This window comes from Neoarthrinium moseri (genome assembly GCF_022829205.1).
Source record: "Neoarthrinium moseri strain CBS 164.80 chromosome Unknown scaffold25_Wmoseri_CBS_16480, whole genome shotgun sequence".
NCBI classification, from domain to species: Eukaryota; Fungi; Ascomycota; class Sordariomycetes; order Amphisphaeriales; family Apiosporaceae; genus Neoarthrinium; species Neoarthrinium moseri.
Genome location: NW_026055139.1, coordinates 55,185 through 76,774, shown reverse-complemented (window position 1 = coordinate 76,774; position 21,590 = coordinate 55,185). Strand labels below are relative to the sequence as shown.

The 21,590-nt window shown below is 52.0% G+C and overlaps 7 protein-coding genes across 7 annotated transcripts; 4 read left to right on the top strand and 3 right to left on the bottom strand.

The window, feature by feature from the left end:
- Positions 1-117: 117 nt before the first annotated feature.
- On the top strand, positions 118-1,049 carry JN550_006837 (uncharacterized protein; the record flags this gene model as incomplete). The annotated part of the gene is made up of 3 exons (XM_049318620.1): positions 118-435; positions 492-787; positions 851-1,049. 3 exons carry the CDS (start codon positions 118-120, stop codon positions 1,047-1,049), a joined length of 813 nt encoding a protein of 270 aa, XP_049171072.1.
- A 1,175-nt stretch (positions 1,050-2,224) lies between these two features.
- Positions 2,225-6,505, top strand: JN550_006836 (uncharacterized protein; the record flags this gene model as incomplete). Its single annotated transcript, XM_049318619.1, has 2 exons — positions 2,225-3,762; positions 3,820-6,505. The coding sequence occupies 2 exons, from the start codon at positions 2,225-2,227 to the stop codon at positions 6,503-6,505; spliced, it is 4,224 nt and encodes a 1,407-aa protein (XP_049171071.1).
- A 1,056-nt stretch (positions 6,506-7,561) lies between these two features.
- Positions 7,562-9,219, bottom strand: JN550_006835 (uncharacterized protein; the record flags this gene model as incomplete). The annotated part of the gene is made up of 2 exons (XM_049318618.1): positions 7,562-7,675; positions 7,738-9,219. 2 exons carry the CDS (start codon positions 9,217-9,219, stop codon positions 7,562-7,564), a joined length of 1,596 nt encoding a protein of 531 aa, XP_049171070.1.
- Positions 9,220-9,842: 623 nt separating this feature from the next.
- JN550_006834 (uncharacterized protein) lies at positions 9,843-12,515 on the top strand (the record flags this gene model as incomplete). The annotated part of the gene is made up of 1 exon (XM_049318616.1): positions 9,843-12,515. The coding sequence occupies one exon, from the start codon at positions 9,843-9,845 to the stop codon at positions 12,513-12,515; it is 2,673 nt and encodes an 890-aa protein (XP_049171069.1).
- An 809-nt stretch (positions 12,516-13,324) lies between these two features.
- Positions 13,325-15,342, bottom strand: JN550_006833 (uncharacterized protein; the record flags this gene model as incomplete). Its single annotated transcript, XM_049318615.1, has 2 exons — positions 13,325-15,210; positions 15,270-15,342. 2 exons carry the CDS (start codon positions 15,340-15,342, stop codon positions 13,325-13,327), a joined length of 1,959 nt encoding a protein of 652 aa, XP_049171068.1.
- Positions 15,343-16,399: 1,057 nt separating this feature from the next.
- JN550_006832 (uncharacterized protein) lies at positions 16,400-17,966 on the bottom strand (the record flags this gene model as incomplete). Its single annotated transcript, XM_049318614.1, has 3 exons — positions 16,400-17,527; positions 17,582-17,802; positions 17,867-17,966. The coding sequence occupies 3 exons, from the start codon at positions 17,964-17,966 to the stop codon at positions 16,400-16,402; spliced, it is 1,449 nt and encodes a 482-aa protein (XP_049171067.1).
- Positions 17,967-19,232: 1,266 nt separating this feature from the next.
- On the top strand, positions 19,233-21,037 carry JN550_006831 (uncharacterized protein; the record flags this gene model as incomplete). Its single annotated transcript, XM_049318613.1, has 5 exons — positions 19,233-19,241; positions 19,300-20,111; positions 20,163-20,481; positions 20,532-20,694; positions 20,751-21,037. The coding sequence occupies 5 exons, from the start codon at positions 19,233-19,235 to the stop codon at positions 21,035-21,037; spliced, it is 1,590 nt and encodes a 529-aa protein (XP_049171066.1).
- Between the last annotated feature and the right edge of the window lie 553 nt (positions 21,038-21,590).

The following is a 21,590-nucleotide window of genomic DNA, read 5'->3' as shown; positions in this document are numbered from 1 at the left end:
ATGCTCTTCTTTTTCCTTCCCAACCTATTACGCATTAAGCTGCAGCAGCTGAACCGCCTAAGAATCAGAGTCTGCTGCTGATAGAAACCCGAAGACGGATGTACCCTGGTCTGCCATATGTCTGAACCATCCAACACCGTGGCGGGGGAGATTTCGCAATCGAGACCCGATGAACGCTCGCCGTTGCTTGCTGGCAGCAACGATGGCACGCCGAGTGGGCGAGACGAGCACGAGGAGGAAACCGCTGAGGTCCAGGACAGCGCGAGCAGGCCGCCACTCGCGAAATGGATGAAATGGTTGATGATGGTGTCGTGTATTGATGCATTACTTGCCATCTTTATGGTGCTCGGGATCTCAATAACCCTCATAAACAGTCCCCGCCACTTCACCACGCCATGGAGGTTCAACGAGTCCTACTCAGTGGTCATAGCCTCGGTAGGTCAAAAGTGTACCTCAACATTTCATCACTTCATCCATTGACAGTCCGCTAGGCAGTCATAGGAGGGCTCTCGTCCGTGTTCAACGCACTCAGACTTCGCCGTCTACCCACAGGTACTCCTGTGGTTGCCGGGTTCTTCACCTTGCTAGCTGACGCAGTGGTCATCTACACTGCGGCATATGGCGGCACTATGACACTCGACGTGCTCAACTTCTGGTCATCCAGTAATCTTTGTCGCAACTATATGCCTGGGCCTGGGCCTGACCCCGTCGACAGCGATTGTGAGCGCTTCGCTCAGAGCCTGAAGATAGTCGTTTGGGTCTATTTCTGTCTTTTACTAATATTTGGGTAAGTCTCGAAAACCTGTCGCAGACGATATAAGAAGCTAATAGGACATCTTCTGCGTGGCAGAGTGGTACACTTTGTCCTCTTGATCCTGCGCCTCGTCTCAAACTATCGAGCATTTCGATCACCTCGCGGGGAGCACATATCGCAGTTGAGGCTGCCGTCTTGGAATTTCTCCGTTGAGTTCACGATCAAGTATCGCAGCATTGAAGAAGGCGATACTGTTCCAAGAGGCGGTGTTGCATCTACTGCTGGAGACGCTTGAAGCAACGGGTTCTCTGCTACGCATTCCCCTAAATGAATCTGAATTGTGAATACTAGACTGCTGCAAGTGAGCCCACTTCGGCGACCTCTTGCCGCCATAGCAAACCAGTCGCCAGGTCTTCATTTGGCGGCGCTCCTGTGATGATCAATGGACCCCGAGGAAATAACTATTTTTGCGAGCCCGATACGCTCATAGAGGTCCCTTTCGGTCTGACAGAGAATCAAAACCATGCCCAGAACCACAAAATGGCAATACTGGGTCACTAATGCAGCAGGGAGAGAGTGCCTACCATCTCCCAAGTTTGGGAAAAGCTCATCAGACATTCCATCGCCATACTCCAAGTGAATAAATGTAGTGGTATTCCAGATACAGCCGGAACCCTGCTTGTTGGAGCCCTAACGTTGTGAAATATCCTCCTCAGAGACAGATTGAGTATAGATTACGTAAATCTTGTCATTGGGACGGCATTCGGTAAGGGTTTCTGAAGCATGGAATATTTTCTAAGATAGTGAAACTGTCTCACAAGCATACTTTTCTCGACCAACGCTGATTATTTCAGGACATCAACATACGAAAAATTCAGTTTAAATGGCGATGGTCGTGAAGGGTGGACTGTCCTGCCAGTCTCCGCAGTTTTTCTGAGTAAAGTGTACATGTCTCTTGTTAAAGTGGCGGTGCTGTAGAGAAGCTCAAAGGCTGTAAAAGTGCCCGGTGTAAGTTGATTTTTTTTAAAGCAATTGTAAAACAATGTTTAAATTATAAACCCACAGGTATAAGCCTTGTTTAATAAAATATTAGTATTTCTTCAACAGTACCGCGGGTTTGAAAATGAAAAGCGTATAAAACACATCTTGCAGCCAGTGTGGAAGGACTACTTACCCTGTGACTCATTATCTATTAGACCAGCCACCCTATTTGAGACAAAAGAACTTTTCTGCATTTTGTGTTACCACACCAAGACTTGAAGCGGACTACCAGTTATTCCGACGACATCTTATCAAACCCCACCTGACAGTTAGCAGCATCCTTCAACTTACGAATCCATCACTCTACGTTAACATAGTCTTTGGTGGAAAATTATATTGTGAGTCAGTCCGAGAATTCTATTACTCTGCCTCAGAGCGCGAGCATAAGATACGCATTGATTGGCTGTCCTCTACATCACTGTAACAACTATGGATGCAACTGCCAGCCTTATTGCGATTGTCAATCTCTCTTGGAGTTTAGTCAAATACATCAAAGACGTCAAAGATGGTGGCAAAGAACGAAAGGAGCTCCGCGAGGAGCTAATCGCATTGTACGAAGTCTTCGAAGATCTGAAGTCTGAATTCGAGTACCATGAGGCGGGTGAGGCAGACGGCTGGTCGAAGCCGATCAAGACATTGTTCAAATATGGGGGCCCTGTTGATCAATTGAAGGCTGTCCTGGAAGAATTGACAGGTGCAATCATAACGCCATCTCAGAGAGCCGAGTTAGTTGGGAGAAAGTTGAAATGGCCATTCCAGAAAGCAGACATTGAGAAGCTGCTTGGTAGACTGAGATCATTGAAAGGAACCATCTCTCTCACATTGACCAGAGCGAGTCTAGAGATTGGACACAATATCAAAACTGGTGTCCAGCAAGTCCACAGTGCCTTGGAAATAGTTGCAGTCGAAAACGCCGTTAAATGGATCTCTTCTCTCGATTTCAGGATGTCGCAGAAAGCAGACCAGAAACAGCCTCTGTTTGGTACCGGTCAATGGTTTCTAGATGACCCTCAAGTTCGAGGTTGGTCTGAGTGCCGAACTCGAGCATTATGGTGTCACGGGATACCAGGGGCGGGCAAGACAGTTCTAGCATCTGCAATGTTTCAGCAGCTTACCGAGCAGAATTCCACTGCTAATACCATGGTGCTCATGGCTTACTGCTCATTTGACGACAAGAATACACATTCAGCCTACAATATACTCTGCAGCTTTGTCAGACAGCTCGTAGAGCAGCATGGGACCATGCCGGAGAGTGTGGAGCAGCTATACGCGGAATATGGCAAAGGCTTACAGCAGTCTCGGCCGGATTTTGCCCGAGTGGTTGAAACCATTTCAACCGAGCTGAGAAGGTTCGACAACGTCTTCGTCATTCTAGATGGCTTGGATGAGCTCCCAGTTCACCATCAGAGGACGAAATTGCTACGTACTCTAGAATCTCTCGATCCACTGCCTCAGTTGATGGTAACGTCTCGTCCTGTCCACCATATTTCTGAGTGGTTTTACCATGAAGCCAGTGAGGGAAGATACCAGTTACAAGGACACGATCAACAAAACAATCAAGCAAGTTATTGTTGCGACAACTGCGACAAGTCTGCTAGTTTCAGTGATACCGCTTCATCGGCCGACTTTGACGTCAAGTCTTTGGGTTCTGGCAGAATTGGAGGGAGCGAATGGCGAGACGAAGCTTCATATCGATGCCAGAATAAGAGTTGTAATCGTGATGTTTGTGTCAATTGTTACGACAAATACGAGATATGTCTCGGCTGCAGTAGCCCCAAGAGTTGCTTCCAGTGGGCTTGGCCCGGATTTGTGACCATCACGGCACAAGCTCAAGACCTACAACGCTACATTGCATGGAGAATCGATACGAGTGAAAACCTGAGCACAATGACACTGGTTGCTCAACCAAAATTGAGTGATTTGAAGAGTCAAATCATTCGCACGGTGTGTAGGGAGGCTCATGGAATGTAACTCACTCTGTCTGCATCGTTCACGACGCCAGATTATGCGCTGACCGCTACAAGGTTCCTCCTCGCCAAATTCCATATGAACAGCTTAGAAGACCAAAGCAACCCAAGAGAACTACTGAATGGCTTAAAAACCTTGCCATCGAACGTCACTGATATATATGACAGTGTAATCGGTCGAATAAGCAATCTCAAGCAGGCCGCTGTTTTGAAACATATGATCTTGATCGTTGCCACGGCGAGACAGCTCTTGTCTCTGGATGCTGTTGCACACGCAATATCACTAGACCATGGTGATGAAGACATTGACGAATTGAAACTTCCGTCTGTCAAGCATCTTGTCTCAATGTGTGCAGGTCTACTTGAACTAGATTATTCAGGGGTTGTCAGACTTAGTCATGAGACTATCGGCGATTACATTGCGCAAAACGGGCTCAAAGGTTCCAAGGATGGTCACAGCACTCTGACTATGATCTGTCTAACCTATCTTCGCTTCACATCATTTGCATCCGGCGCGTATTCTGGTCCAAATCACAGTGCGTTGCTTCAAGAACGTCGACAAAAGTACCCTTTGCTGACGTACGCTGCAACCCACTGGGGCATACACGCCCGCAAGATGCACGATGAAATACATGGCCCCAGCATGATCAGTAAACTGATAATGAACTTCGTTTGTGATGATGCGCGCATATCCTCTGCATCGCAGTTCATGTGGCTCGACAACTTGGAGTCTTCGTCGGGCTGGGACGCTGAGATTGGCGTGCATGGACTTCATCTCTGTGCTTACTTCGGGCTCACCGCCATTATTTCGGAGTTATCGACTCAAGTGACAAATGTCGACGTCGAAGATTGCCACAAAACCACGCCGCTCATGTATGCTGCCCAAAATGGGCATACGGATATAGTGCACTTTTTGTTGCATGCAGGGGCTGATCCTCGTCGAGTATGCAGCAGGGGAAGCACAGCGCTGCACCGAGCTTGTCGCAATGGCCGGGCTGACGTCGTGAAGGAGATCGTTCAATTACCGAAGGATATCGGGGTCAATGCACTGGACGAGGATTGTGAGAATTACTCTGCTCTCATGCATGCAATTTATTACAACGATCCCGAGATCGTAAAGATGTTGCTGTCGCGCCAAGACCTTGACGTTGAGCTCCGAAGGCCAGGGAGACTGCGGCCACCTAACGCACTTTTGCTCGCGGTCAACTATGGCCCTCCTGAGAGGGTCAAAGTATTACTCAGCGACTGCCGCGTGTCGATAGAGTCGGTAGACTCGGATCAGAATACAGCATTGTCAATCGCTGCCTCCCAGGGTGACGAGGATATCGTTGCACTGCTACTGGACTTTGGGGCCAATATCGAAGCCAGGGACTTTTATGGCGGCACGCCACTATTCCGCGCAATCGACAAAAACAGCCTAAGATGTGTTCAGGTACTCGTTGACCTGGGGGCTGATTATGCTGCTAAGGACCGCCTTGGACGTGGTATACTGCACTCTTGTGCCGTCAACGGGCGTGGCCTGGTCATGCGCTATCTTTTAGAAAGCATTCCTACTCTCGACGTAAATGTCCAAGGGGACCGCGGTGAGACGCCACTACACGATGCTGTCGAGTGTAACTCAGAACCCGTTGCGCGCATCCTTCTTGCCCATGGAGCCAGAACCGATATCGAGGACAACAGCGGACTTACTCCTCTGCGCACGGCCCGTGATAATGAACAAAACAGAATGTTTGAGCTATTGAGACAAGCACGACTGAGAGAAAATGAGAAAAAAGACACAATTCTGTCTAGTCAGACATCCACCTCAGCCGGCGAAGACGAAATTAAGCCACCTAGGCGGCGAGACACTCTTGCATCCGAGCCCGGAATGACAATTCACTCAGCCTCTCGTAAGCTCTCCCGGAAACAGTTGGAGAAATACCTAGATGAGCTTGGCCCAGACCCCAGTACCTACATTAACGAGCGCGACAATCATTCCAATTCGCCGTTGCATATCGCCGCCGCGTTTGGACTCAATGACAACGTGCGTCTCCTTCTTGAGCGCGGTGCTGATATCAACAGCCGAGACGAATGGGGCTTCACTCCACTTCACCGTGCCGTTGAGACGCCACCAGGGGTTGAGGTCCTCGACGTGCTCAACAGCCTTCTGCAGCGCCCGAGCTGCGACATCGACGCCGTGGAAAATCTGGGCCGCAGCGCCCTTAGCCTCGCAACGGACGAATGCTTCCACCCGGAGCGCGCTTGCTTCCTACTTAAACGGCAAGCCCGGTTCGAGGCTCACGATGGCCGACTACTACGGGTGCTCAACTATGCTGTCCAGACCAACCAGATAGATGTAGTCAGCATCTTGGCCAAGGGTGACGTCCCCCTACACATCCGATGCATGGGCCGCTTGACGCCATATCAGCTTGCCAAGCAGGCTGGGCATGATGAGCTGGCTCAATATCTGTTCGAATGGAATCGACGCCGGAAGCATCTTCAGCCCAACGCGCCAGCGGAAGAACTGGCGTCAAACATCAAGGAGTCCACTCAGCAGAATATCAGTGACGAACCACCAGCCTATATCGCAGGAAAAGAAAGAACACTTATCAACGCTGTCAAAGCCACTCATAATTCAAATCATGGTCAGAACTACCGCTGGTTGGCACTTTCAGAATTTGGAATACACTCAGGCCTCAGCAGAAGGGAACAAGGATTTGTCAGCATCATAATCCTCTTATGTGTGTTGCTATATTGGAAGTGAAAGTTCATAAAGTATTGTACATGATAACGCTTTCGCACGCTGAGAAGATTCAAACCCGTTGCGCCTGCTATCTCAGCTCATTTTCTCATCAGTATCTTTTCAAAGAATCACCATTGTTCTGGTACACGTTAAGACCATCTTTAATCTTCGGCATGACATTCAATTATCACTATAGTAGCCATCCAATTATAGTTCCATATCAGGCGTCAGATGAATGGCACTCAATTCAGGTATTAATACAGTCTTGGTTATTCTTGCGACCGCATTAAAAAGAGCTGCTCTACTAGCCGAAGTTTCACTATTGGGACGGCTGAAATGGGTCCGATACTCTCAATCGTCTCGGTACTTACTAGAAACTTAGACATTCGACAGCCGGCGCGAAGTGCCTAGTTGGAGGAAGAGCGCGTAATATCTTATACCGAAGGAGAAACTTGAAGAAAGCGAAAAAGGCGAGTGAAGCGAATAGTGGTTTGCACGGTAATTCAACGCTGATCGGGTCGCCTCAATCAATTGATAAGATCAGCAGGCGAGCCAAGACTCGAATTCGGTCAAAACCAACGCAGGGGACAACGGGATCAATACATACGACTGGAAACGACGGTCTGGACTGTTTAGACCAAAGCTCGTCGTGGTCCAGATCCTCAATTCTTGAACCGGTGGTACGTGATAAGATTCGCTGAAGGTAGTGTTCATGAGACTTTCTTTGGACATCATAGAGTTCTATGAAACTTTAATGGATGTTACATGAGCTGATGATCGGATCAACAGTCTGAAAAGAATTATGGGGTAGGGGACAACGGCTAAAAGAATTCTTGTTCAATTGATCCCTAGCGCCCAGAACTTCGAATTCGTTTCAGTCTAAGTTTGCCAAATAATGCTCGGGTTGCCTCTACAAAAGGCTGCTATCCAACCTCTAACCTGTATGTGAGGCGTGACTATTGACCCACGCCCGAAAAGCATCAGCCAAGGAATTTGACATCCGATTTTCAATCCCAGCGTATGACTTTTTCCAATGCAGATGCAAACATGCTTTCTACTGGAGGGCTCATGAGCTGTCTAGTACCCAGCGGGTTCTGGGTTCGCGGGGAATGCGGGAGCTTTGATGTTGGATCTGCACTCTCTCCTCCAATCCTGAGGCACGAACTTGTCTACAATCTCCTTGAACGCTTCCTGTAGGCATATTGTTAGTAATCGATACTGTCTAGCAGCATGTGAATAGTGGAGGGACGAACCAGTGTACAGAAACTGTCATCCCCCTCCAGGTGCTTGCCCTGCGGCTTGCAGCCAGGCACTTTCATGACCGCATCGTTGTACCTCATTCGTACATAATACCCATCCAGTTTGGATTTTTCATCCTCCGTCAGCTCCTCCGACCGCTTGCGGCCAATGCCTGGTGGGGGAAGGCCTGGCTGGGCACCGGCAGACGACCCTCCCAGCAGCGAAGATAGGCCCCCAAACCGGCTTGTGGACTTCGGGGCGGACGGTGCCTCGGAGGGCGGTACAGACGGCTTCGTAGTCGCAGGCGGTGGTTGGTCTGCCTTCCTGAACATCTCGATGGCGATGTGGCTGGTATAAGGGGGCCACTTGTCAGTGTCGAATGCCCCCATGCTAGCGAGCACGGCGGCTAGCGTGGTATCGTGGCAGCCACTCAGGCCGAAACGAATCGGCGTGGCTCCTTTTCCAGCCTTGATGTCACCACGCTGCAGGTCTCTCGCGACCTCGTACTCACCATCCGCGGTGCTGCGCTCGGCGGATCCAACCATGCGCGACACGACATCGCCCATCAGACCACCAATACCCAAGGCACGATACTCCTTGCTTTCTTTGTACCCAGCAAACCACTCTTCTACGCCGATCTTCTCGAGGATGTCCCGGCCCTTCTTGTCGTAAAACTCTTTCGGCAAGCGGGTCTCCGGCCCGTGTGCGAGCGTGCTGTTGACGGTATCCATGATACCGCTCAGCCGTGGCTTCCCGTCTACAGCTACGCGCGGGTAGCCTTCCGGCATCCATTTCCCGTAAAGTTTGGTAAGGTAGGCCATCTCATCGGTATCATTCCAGCGATCGGCGGCCCTCTGGGCGAAGGCTCTCGACAGGGCGGCAAAGCGACGGCAGTTGCTGTCGTTGGGGAAGAGGGTCTCATCCGCCGCGGATCTCGTCAGAATTGTAGGCGGAGGGAAGTTCGGAGCACGAGTGTGGGCTGGGTACAAGCCCAAGAAGGTCTCCTGAAGAGACTCGAGCGCTCGAGGTATCGGCGTCGCGCGGAGGTATAGACTGTCGGCATCGGATATGGCGGGCGGCAGGAAACCGAGTTGGTCTACGTATAGCTTGCGCAATCGAGTACCCAGATGGAACGTCGTTTCGCGCCCCTTATCCGTGAGCATACCCATATCGCAGATCGCGTCGAGCTCGCCCTTGGGACCAGATGCTATGACGGGCTCGTCACCGGGGCCAAAGGCCTCCAGGCGGCGCTTCCATTCTAGGGTGGTGAACTGCGGCGATGAAAACGAGGTGTCGAGGACGGCATTTCGCATGTGTCGGACGGCATTGCAGTACGGCCAGAAGGCGGGGAGTCCGGCATTGGCGAAGCGAGCAGAGACGGGGGACCGTTCACCATGGCGCAGCAGGACCTGGACAAACTGCAGCTTGAGGTCGGACGGGTACAGCTGCCTGAGCTCATCCTGTGTATAGGGAGGGCGGGGGTTCAAGGTGGTCATGGCGAAAGACGCGGGACGAGATGCAGAGCAAAAAGATATATACAATAATTGATGTGGTCGGACTGTCAGCTATATACAAGAGGCCCGGTGGGCGCTGGCGGCTAGACGTCCCTGAGCAAGATTGAGCAGACCACCAGTGTGCGTTACGGGCCGGCCGAAGCTCTGTGAAACGTGGGCAGAGACAAGGACAACCAATGGCTCTCGGCGATGTCTCTAGGCCTCTAGGCTCGTCCATCAGTCATCGTGAGATCCGAGACGGCGCAACAGGCAGACGTGACGTCGGCGCGTGGGGCCCCTGCCCAAGCTCTCAATGGCTGGGCCGATAAGAGCACCGATAAAACTTACCTAACGGCCCCCGAACGTCCCCCAGAGCTCCCCCATCGGCCCTGGCTACAGGTACTTAGTGACTAAGCTGAGCACCTGAGCCACTGCAGGCGAGCTAAGTAAGCCCCGACGCCAGGGGTGAGCGCAGTCCGGTCGAGCCTTGGTCAATTGGCTTGCCTTTGGATTTTTTTTGTTCCTTGGAGAACGAGCGCCGTTGCGACAACCAGATCCGCGCGACAACCAGATCCGCGCGACCACCAGCCTCGCCCCCGAACCCCTACGCCCGAACATATCATGTTATGAAGACGTCCAAGTCTATCTGCTTGCTCTGCCGCCACAGGCTCGCCGCCAACGGCAGACCCCAGGCGGCGCAATGGACGGTAACAGCAGCATATTCGACCTCAGGAGCTACAGCCGCCAGTGTTGGCCATGACGGCTCGTCTGCACCGTCCGAAGCCCATTCCTCGGCCGGAGGCGCGGCCAGCGACGCCCCACGACCCCAAGTCCGGCGATATAGGTATGAGGAGAGACGCCCGAGGCCGCAGCAGTCCTTGACCTCGACGCCAGCCGGGTCCAGGCGGCGCATCAATGCCGACAACAAGGCGGGCACCGACATGGACTCGCTCTTCCAGCAGATCGTCCATCGCAGAAAAACAGACGACGCGCTGGCCGCCGACGCACTCGAGCATTCTCCGCGCCACGCGAACCTGGTGCAGGAGATCGGAAGCCTGCAGCAGATGCTGGATACAGGCGCCCCTGTGTCCCAGGCATACACCTTCTTGCAGACCGAGCTGTACCCCAGCATACGCCACGAGGACATCCAGGTGCCCAAGGTCTTCTTCACCGTCGCGAACAATGTCATGAACAAGATCATAGAGGCGAAGAAGGACGATATCTGGAACCCCGACCTGCCCCGAGTCGCGGACATCTTCCGTGTCTGTGCCGAGCTTGGAGACATGAGGTCGACCAACTGGTCGCGGGAATGGCTTGCGCTTGTTGGCGAGCTGATCACGTTTCTCTGCCGCATGAAGACGTCCCGCGAGGACTACCCGTCGATCGAGGCCTACGAGAAGCACCTCCACATGAAGGATGAAGCTCTGACCGACCTGGTCGAGTCTTGGAAGCTTCTCTCCATCCCCAAGCACATGAACGTGAAGCCTAGTGGTCACGCAAATGAGATCCTTGATGGCTTCTGGTTCCCCCGACTGGACAAGTTTGCCGTTAAGAAGTGGGCCATGTCCAAAAGGTTCACTGTTGCATTCAACAGCCTGTTTCCCCACTGCTCGTCCAGCAATCTGGGAGATGGGCTCGCCGTTGCTGCCTTTTCTACCTTTCTTCTTCTCATGGATCGCTCGAGGAGCAACGCCACAGCAAGAAAGAGCACGACACGCTTCATGTCCAAGGTTACCTACATGATCAAGTTGATCGGCATCAATGATAAGGCTTTACGATCGTCGATATTGTCAACCTTCCCAGCGATTGAAACCTATGTCATGGACCACTGGACCCAGATCAAACCGCATCTGGACGAAATCTCCCAACAAGCAGCCCAGTTGCAAGGTTCAGAGGCGGCATCTGGCTCACCGCGTGGCCACCCGGAAGCAGCTAACATCGAGAGGAAACTGAGCTCTGCTTATTGGTCACACAACAGGAGTGAAGTCGACCGGCTCTGGGCGGCTTTCGTCAGTGTCCCCAAGGAAAATGCCAGGGAGCGGATGAGCCAACTTCAGCAGTCCCCGAATCTGTTCGATTCCTTCATCAACACCTACATGGCTTTCAACCAACCCGACAAAGCGATCGAGGTGTGGAATACGATGCCCAAGGTCGGACTGCGACCCACACTCAAGACCTGGAATGTCATGCTGGACGGTTGCAAGCGCGCGCATAACCCATCAGGTCTGCAAGCTGTTTGGAAGCGGTTGGTGGCATCCGGCCAGCCGCTCGACGTTGCGATATGGACCACACGGATAGCGGGCCTGATGGCCTGTGATGATCCAAAAGGCGCTGTCGATGCGCTTGAAGAAATGGCTGTGCTCTGGGACACGGCGCAGCAGAAGGGCCATGGCAACGCCGTCCAGCCAGCCATACAACCTGTTAATGCTGCTCTGCAAGGGTTTATCCGCCTCAACAACAACACTGCGGCACATAAGATCCTGGCGTGGGCCAAAGCTCACGGTATCAAGCCCGATGTCGTAACCTTCAATCTGCTTCTGCGTCCAGCGATCAGGGAAGGCCGCGACAAGGAAGTCGAAGCAATATTCCAAAGCATGAAAACTTTGGGAGTTCAAGCGGATGCCGCTACCTTTACGCTGATTCTGGACGGCAGCCTGAACAAAGTAGACTCTTTAGACCCGAAGAGACAATCCGAGATTGTAGAATCTGTGTTCAGGGAGATGGAAGACGCCGGCCTGGAGCCTAATCAACACACATACGGCAAGATGATCCACCTGCTCCTCCGTTCCGGCGACCGCGCCCAAGAGTCTGTGAAAGCCGTCCTGGATCATCTGTGGGGCCAAGGCCATGAGTTCTCTCCCCACATCTACACCATGTTGGTGGAGCACTACTTCTCTCGCCAGCCGCCTGATCTGAAGGCCGTCGACGACCTTCTGGAGCGTCGCGAAGTGTTCGACTACGACGACATGGACCGCATCTTCTACGACCGCGTCGTCAAGGGCTACGCACTCGTCGGCGACATCGACTCGGCGTTCCGGATATACAGCAAGCTGAGCGAAGCAGGCTTCCTCGTCACCTTGTCGACTCAGCAGGAGGTGCTGAAGACCCTGGTGCAGCTGGGACGGGCAGACGATGCCAGGGCCATGGTCGCGGATACCGTCAAGAAGTACGTCGAGCAGCACGGAGAAGGCGGCTGGCGTGGCCATGGGTTCTGGCACGTCGCCTCCCGCGCTGGCTTGGTCGACTGGAGCGAAGGTGCCAATGGTGGGAGGGCTGTCCTGCGACGGCCATACGTCTAGGTCCGTGGCGCACTGAACCGAGACTCGCTTGTATCAAGACTATGTACAATGTGTAAATATCTAAAAGAAAGACCGAATACCCAAACACCGCAACGTGATGTACCAAAAAGGGATGAGAAAAAAAAACAATGTTGACCAGGGCAAGGCTTGAACTTGCGATTCCCAGATGCTCAGCAAACCTATGAGGTAATTTTTACCCATATCCCATAAACAAAGCGTTCATCTCGATCGTCAGTCTGGGAATGCTTCCTCGCACCCGAGTGTGTTACCACTACACCACCCAGCCGTTCGTTATTGGCCAGAGAGCCAGATATAAGATATAGCCCGGAGATCTCTTGGTTGTTGCCTGGGCGGGTGAGAGTGTTTGCTTTCTGGCGAGTCTTGTTGCAAACGGGCCTGGGGAGCCACCTGGACAAGATGGTGGCGGGGATCCACTCCTTAATGCCTCTGTGCTATGCTTGATAGAGGACATCTATGGAATGTCTGGCACAATTCAGACATCTGGAATTGAGTTTCAGGGTATGCTGAAGAGCTACGGAGGATCATGTGATAACCCCATCTACTAGGCTGAGTTGCATTTGCAAAAGACCATTGTGGCAAGAATCATAGTCCAATCATTCGCTGGAGCAGACAAATCGCACTGGTCATTGCTTCAGGCTACATTACTAGAGGGCAGAGGCTCTTCAACGCGCTGTGAAAGTGAATGAGACAACCAAGTGGTGCTTGTCGCTGACGATCGTGTTGATTGAAACATGTTATTAGGATAATATACCCGAAGTGAAAATCGGTATGAAACTCCCCCCTCCTCGCTAAAGAGTGTCCAAAATCTGCTTTGAGACTTGCCGGATACGGTCACTCATCTCTAGGACATGTCGTCTGCTCGTTCTCGAGTATAGCAAGACGTAGCCGATAAACCCGGCGCCGCCCGATGGCGACACAATGTCTCCAGGCTGTCGAAGCAGTTCCGCCCTGGACACGTGCGGCGCTACATCAGGTAGTATCTTGAACAACTTCTCGAAGAACCCGTCCGGCACGAGAATGTTTTCACGATGAACTGGAATCTTGCAGTTCCCGCATCCATACTGGGCGAGGTTGGCGAATGGCTTGGACAGAGCCGCATAGCGCTCGCGATCCCCAAGGGCTTGCAGGAATTGGAGTCCACAGAAATCCACGCCATATGTGTAGAGCGTGGAGAACACACATGCCAGCCCCGGTGGACGAGCGTTGACCTCGATCAGGAACGCATCTGGCTGGCCCTCCATGGGGGCACCAGAGTCCACCAGGTCTAGGACACCGTCAACCTCCTTGTAGCACATGGACGAGTTCTGGACCCGGGCCTCGACGTGATAGACACCCGTACGGAATCCCAACTGCAGCAGGCTGCGATGCAAAGACGACCGGAGGACTTCAATCTCCCGCGCAGGCAACCGGCTAGGGAGGAACATCAGGGTTTCGGCAAAGTTGTCAGCCAGCGTAGCGTCCGATGCGTCTGCCTGGCAAGGAAAGTCGTCCGATATCTCGCAGAAGAGCAGCTCGCCGTCCCAGAGCACGAAATTGGCATCCACCTCCGGCCCGTCAACATAAGTCTCGAGGAGTACCCCATGTTTCGCGAACCCCTCTTCTTCCATGGCCTGTATCGCTTGGCGCATGCTGTCCTGGTCGTGGACTTTCTTGACCCCTCGAGATGCGCCACCACGACACGGTTTCACAATCAAGGGATACCGTAGAGTTGCCAGTCGTTCTGCTGTGGACGCGTCGTCCAGCTGCGCTGCACTCTCCAAGCGTAGAGCTTGAACATTGGGATTGTTGACAAGTTTACGAGTCTCATCCTTGTGGTGGGCCTGCAGGATTGCTCGGACAGGCTCGGTTGGGAGGCCCATCAATTCAGCAGCTTTCGCGGTAGCGATCACGTATTCGTCCGAGAACGTCACGATACCATCGATCGCTCTTCCGCTCAGGGATTTTGCGATGTTGGACGGCAACTCAGCCTCCTTCGTCACATCTATGGCGATAAAGTCGTCACGGAGGTAGGCGTAGGTGTCACCCTCCAGCCAGTGTCCTGGCCGGTCGAGAACGATGACCGAGATCCCGAGAGCTTGGGCTGCCTCAAAAGGCCCTTGGGATCCATAAGATCCTCTCTTCATGTCGAAGGCAGGACGGCCTCCGACCACGGCTACCGTGCGAGATGGCGGTGGCGTTGCAAGCACCCAGTCAAACGACAAACGGTTCTTCAGATCGTCGTCTATGCCCCGCAGCGTGTCGATATATGAAGCTTCAGACTTCTTCCCAAGGAGTGCACCAGGAGACAAGGCCAACAAATCAAGCAAAGTATTTACGCCCTCGTCTGGAACGGATGAATGATGACTGCCAGAAGTTGATAGCCGAATGACGGAGTCCACATGTTCAGAATGCTGCATTCTTATATCGAGGATGTCGCTCCTGCAGAGGTACCCATTGTGAGGGACAAGAACCACTTTCAGAGTTGCTTCGAAGGAGCTGGTAGGTGCTTGACCCGCGCAGCATGCGCGGACGATAGTCTCCAGGCCAGTCCCGGTAGCGTTCCTCGGGGAGCTTGCATTAACGTCCGATGGAGGAACGATGTTCAACAGCAGATCAAGGCATCGGTAATACTGTGTCACCTCTGTATCTTCCCATGGGTTGGAGAACCTCCAGCAACCTGACACCGTGAAAGGACCTGCGGAGTAAGTTTCCAATTAGTATAATTTCCTGTCAAGTTCCACAAATAGTGCGTACCTTTGATGCCATCAAGATTGATTAAAAACTCTTCAGAGACAAACCCTTCATTCCGAATGTCTTGGAATCCCATTCTGAATATGGTTTAGGTGAACTGAATTCTAATCTTGGTGCTTTTCCGGTTTGAATGCGGTTCTTAAAATTTGTTTCATCTGCAACCCAACATGAGTTCTTATAGGCGTTCTGATATGCACATGTTAATTGAAAAGTCCATCTAAATGATAGGCCACCTTGTCTGTTATAATCCAAACATCGAATCGTAGTTGGTCCGGAGTTTCGTTCAACGCGTGGCTGTACGTACGGCACGGCACCAAGATGGCAAGGATCAGGCCAGGTTACTGTGCTCCTGTCCCCACCATTATCCAACACTGGAATCGGCAGCAGCACCAACATCGTCTTGCTGCGTAGGTGTTCAATTACTTGTTGAATTAATTTCTGCGATTGTCTCGTATCCGATGAGTCGATAGGTGTCTGTTGGCAAGGCAAGCCTGTGACACCCCCGGCAAAAGACCACGTAGCTAACAAGTTGGTCACTGACACAGCCACATTGCAGTCACCATGCAACCCCTTCAACGGTGTATGTACTAAGTGTGAGTCGGGAATAGCTTCAAACCAGAAGTAAAATTAAGCAAGCACCCCGGGTTTGAACGAACGTGGCCTCATCACAGCCATGTGACCTCCCAAATTTGGGATCGTAAAGTCGACGTGTTATGAGCATAGTGGGTCAGCCACGGTAGTCCGCGCATCCACTAAAGGCTGTGCAGCCAGGTTAGATACAAAAGAGCAATTCTAGATAATCTGATGTGATCGCTTCATTCACAATCTTAGACCACATCTTCGGGAGACTGCCGACATATTGTGGGGCACACAGCAACCGGGTATTCGCGCTATGACTCATTCGTAAAGGGAAGATAGCAGAAGACACGTTGAAGATTATCTATTTGATTATGTTTATCTATTCTGTATTTACCAGCCATGAGCAAATATTGACGTGATCAGCGCGACATACGGCCAGGAGGACTGCATATAGGAGCGCCAGTACTTTTGATATATGCATGTCAAGATATGGTAATTAGGGCGACATTGATTTTTTATTTGTTTTCTACTGATACGACTCTGAAGTGATCCGTCTAGAACTTGAGAGCGACAGATGCTGCCAATCCACACAACGATGCCGTTGACACGCCAAGCAGCCACTTCAAGATCTTAGTCTGCTGGTTGTTCTTATGCTCAATCATCGTGAACCTCTCGGTAGAGAAAGCCACGCGGAAGTAGAGCGTGGCCCAACCAGCACTTGGAAGCCGGGCCTGCAAGGTCTCTTCCAACTTCCTGCGCATATACTTGAGCGTCGATCGCTGCGAAAGTCTCATCTCATTGTAGTTCTTCAGTGCCAGCGAAGTCATGACGCTCACGTCCGGCTGTCGGTACTCGCTGTACGAGTCCAAGATGGAGATCTGCTTACCCGAGAGTTCCTTAGTGGGTGCTTGACTCAGGAACGCTCGGAACAGCACGCGCACATCTTCTAGCCCTGTGTTCAGACCCTGCCCGTAGAAGGGTACCATTGTATGGGCGGCATCGCCGATCAGCACGCAGCTGTCCTTGTAGTTGATGGGGGTCACGCGCATCTCGTGTAGGATCGAGGTCTTGGTGCTGTGGAACTGTTTTATGAGTTCTTCGGTTGTCATGAGGTTGGGAAGGATCCCAGGGAAGTTTCGTTCGAAGAAGTCGGCGATCGCGGTTTGATTGCTCCTTAGCATCTTGAACGTTTCGGCGGGAGCGAAGAGGTTGCAGGTGAATGTCCCATCCTGTGCGACATTCTTGTCAGTGATTGGAGTGCAATAGTATGGCGGTACACTTACGGGATTAGGCAGAGCCAGGAACATGATATCATTGTTCGGCCATACATGCAGTGTGTCTAGATTGATCTTGGGCCGACCATCATCAGCCTGGGCGATTTGAAACTCACACCAGCAGTTGTCAAGCCACCGTTGATCGATGTTGATGTTTCGGTATCTTGCAAGATGGTGTCGAACAGCCGAGTGAGCTCCGTCAGCGCCGATGAGCAGATCGAATGACACGCGTTCAAAGTTGCTGCCTCCGTACGTGTCTTCTATGCTAGCATCCGCAAAGACCGCCTTCTTGTTGTCGAGATCGGCATGGATCAGCTTGCGACCGAAGAAGACCTTGACGTTCGGCAAGTTGAAGATTCTATCCAAAAGGATATTGCGGAGGAATTCTCGACTGACAACCCTCAAAACCTGTGGCTGGATTAGAACACATCATCACCAAGAGTAAGCTGGGAGGTCACGTACTCTGCCATCTATACTATAGGGGACCTTGGTTGCCTTTTCTGTACCAAGAGCCGTTCTTTCGTGCACTTCGCGGGCTTGCACAGGTACTGTGTGATTGAGAATCTCTTGAACCAGCTGTTCATCACCACTATCTTTCAAGGCCTCGAAGCCACGGTCAGACATGGTGATGTTGATGGATTTTCCGAGCTGCTGGGCTGCTTCTTTATCGTCCGCTCTCACATCTGGTTATCAACAGCCGCGATTAGTCCACTGAAATATGGGGACGGTCTTGGTATCTTGGCTTACCTGCTCGCATCTCATATAGTTCAACTGTATGGCCTTTCTTGGCTGCGTATAGAGCCGCTAGGGCACCGACGGGCCCAGCACCACAAATGACGATCTTCATTGTGAAAGTAGTGTGAGTTGGACAAGAAAGACAGCCCACTTGGAACAACACCAAAAGATGCTCGAAAACGGTCCATTTAAGAGAACTTGGTGCTGGGAGAACACCTGTATAAATACTAGTCCTGCCATGGGAGGGAATGCACGGATACGGTCCTTTCCATGTCTCCCTTTCTTCGGGCTAGAAACATTTTCAGGAAACGACCAATGCGGTACTCGGACTCTTGTGGCACGACGATACCAACCTGGTAGGCTCATGAATGTGATTAAAAAGAAAGAAAATCCGACAGCCATCTAGCCGACTAGGCTTCATCAGGAGGGTACTTGCCATCAAATGAGAGGCATTATGCCTCATCAAGCACTGCTGCACGTAAAAAAGACCCCGTCTTCAACCCTTACCCAGTGACCTACTGCGCTTGCAACATGTTTAGGACTCATTAATGTTGCATGAAGGTGTCGAGAGAGCAGTGCTGGCGTCAGGGGGTAGACCCATCTGATGTTGAGGTACAAGCAGGACACTGCATGAGCTATCACGACTTCAGCACTGTCGATATGATTGCCTTACCCGTTTCAAGTTAGGCACACGAGGATTCGTACCTCCGTGCCGCGGCGGGATTCAGATCCATGTAGATCTTTCAGCCTCCCGGAAACGGTCTTTTTTACATCGGCCGCCTTGCTCACGTCAGCTCGGGCTAAGCAACTGATCCTGGTAAGTCGACCACAATGCGGGGCTGGCTGGCACATCCATGCACACGTTGCACCCACGCGAATGGATGGCGATGTCACAAAGTATATACAACAGCACACAATAGCCACGCTCCAGACTCCAGAGGATTTTCTCCCTCCCTCGAAACACACCTTGGAACCCCGGGTTTGACCTATCAACCCTTTCCTTCGGACGCCCGCCGGCGAGCTAGCGCCCGCCTTTGGGTCTTTGACTGTGTAAGTGGCATGCCGGCCATGACCGTGCCGCTCGCTTAGGTAACCACCTACCTACAATAGGGTCTGACACCGTGGTTCTTTTTTGACTAGGATCTGGAAAAAACCGCACTCTCCCGCCCGTCCCGGATGCTCAGATCTTACCGCCATACCCCTGGCCCGCAGGCAGCTGAGTAACCAGGTATACCATAGTACCTGCACTAACCTCGAGCGCTAAGGAGTCTTGTCTTGCCACGTTGAGCAGCCGACACTCTGACCGATCTTTCGCTCATCCAAGCAACAAAATCCAGGCCGTCAGGACACCATTGCACGACCGTGGTATAATCCTGAGATGTTGAAGGTACTTAAACGCGCCAATTTCACGAGGTGTCACACCCATGGACTGACAGAACTACCAGTTGAGGACCCTTCAGTCGAGCGCCCCGGCCATGGCTATCGCTTCTGCACCCATGGCTTCTGCGCCTGCGCAGATGGACCCAGAACCCGAACCCCGGCAAGAGAAGGAAGACGTGCCAGCTTCTGCAATTGTCAGTAGCCGCCATGGCATGTCACGGCTCCAGGCTTCCCTCATCATTATGGTCTTGACAGGCATCAGCTCACTGAACACACTGGGTTCGGGTGTCCTGACTATCTCACTGCCCGCCATAGCACGGGACATTGGACTTGACGAAGCCCTTCTGCTATGGCCGCCTAGCGTTTACGCCTTAGCTGCTGGGTGCACTCTGCTGATCTTTGGTGCCGTCAGTGATGTTGTTGGTCCCCGCCCAGTTTGGCTGACGGGTGCGGCTATGTACGGCGCGTTCACCCTGGGAGTAGGTTTATGCCGTACAGCCAGTCAGCTCATCGCATTTCGCACGGTCCTCGGCCTCGCCATCGCCATGTGCTTACCAGCTGCAGTGAGCCTTACCACTCAGAGCTTTCTCCCCGGCCGCTGGAGGAACATGGCCTTTGCATTCCAGGGTATGGGCCAGCCTCTTGGATACTCTTTGGGCCTCATACTGGGTGGTGTCTTTACTGACACCATTGGCTGGAGATGGGCGTACTACATATCCCTCATCATCAACACCCTACTTGTCATCTGTGCTGTATTCGTCCTGCCAGGTCGACAGCATGACAACAAGAATGTTCTGGCCAGGTTGAGGCATGATACCGACTGGGTCGGGGCCCTCACTCTGAGCTCATCACTTGGGATATTGTCATACGTTCTCGCGTAAGCTAACACCGGCCACTCAAGAACCCACCTTGCTAACGAAAAATATAGTTCCATAAGCAAAGATTATCAACAAGTCAAGCTGGCCTACAACATCGTCCTGCTTGTCCTCGGGATCCTCCTGCTACCGGCATTTGTGCTCTGGGTGGGTTATAGAGAACGCAATAATCTCCCGGCACTGGTGCCCAACAGTCTGTGGAAGAATGCTGTGTTCTCGACTACCTGCATCACTGTCTTTGTTACCTGGGCTGTGTTCAATGCATTCCAGTACTTTGGCGCGCTCTACTTCGAACGGGTCGTGCACACTACTGCCCTAGAGGCGTCAATTCGTTTTCTTCCCATGGTGTTTGTCGGTGCAGGCACCAACATCGTAAGTCAGCCACTCTGCTATTCATTGGTGGCTGTATCTCACGTTGGCAGGTCACCGGTTTCCTTGTAGACAAGGTCGAAGTTGGATTGATGGTCAGCATTACTGCAGCCATCAACGTAGTGCCGCCGTTGCTTATGGCCTTGAGCACTCCAAGCCGGGGATACTGGAGGGGTGACTTTTTTGCGATGCTGCTGTCGCCTTTACATCCAGACGGTATGCTATCGAACCCCCAGGCTTGAGTCTTCATTCACATGCTTACCAGCATTTAGTACTTTTCACTGTGTCAAACCTGATCATTGCGAAGGCGTACCCCGGAAAGTCACAATCTCTTGCGGGTGCTGTATTCAATGCAGTTTCACAGATCGGCAATTCTGTCGGCTTAGCTGTTACAGCAGCAATTGCTTCTTCTTTGGCACAACGCAAGGATAACAGTGAAGAAGGATTACTAGATGGATACCACGCTGCATTCTGGACAATGTTTGCTGCGATGGCCATCGTCGTTCCCATCACATATTTTGGTCTAAGACGAGGGGGGAAGGTGGGAGCCACGGACTGAACAGTATTCGCTGCAAATTTCTAGAGTCTAGAACATAGAGAGGAGCCCCGAATAAGCGGTATTCCTAGCACTCCAATGAGTAAATGTAATACACATGTCTTTGCTTCCTGAGACAAGGGTAGACGAGTGGTCTAGACTAGCCTCAATCCTGAAAGCTATTTTGTATCAGTCTGATTGGTGGTGCTACGTCCCTCCGCAGCATATAAATCCACCGACTCAACGGTAAAGGGAATTCAACCGGATCTATCCTTGTCATATGTATATACCTATGTAAACACCTGGTAGGATAGTGGAGTGAGGCTTAACCTTGGTTTAACCTAGAAAGGACCCTGCAGCGCCAAGCCTTTTCTGGCTATACAGCCCTTGCAGAATTGCGGTGAGTTCGGAGTAAGCAGCCTATCAGATCCACAACTCAAACTTACCACTAGGCTGAGCTCAGACACGTGCTACTCGATGCAACACAGTGATTAATCCTCCTACCGTTGATGACCAGAACGAGGTAATGTCCCTGGTGCTGTCGGTGGGTCTCCATCTGCAAAAGCTGCGCCTCTTT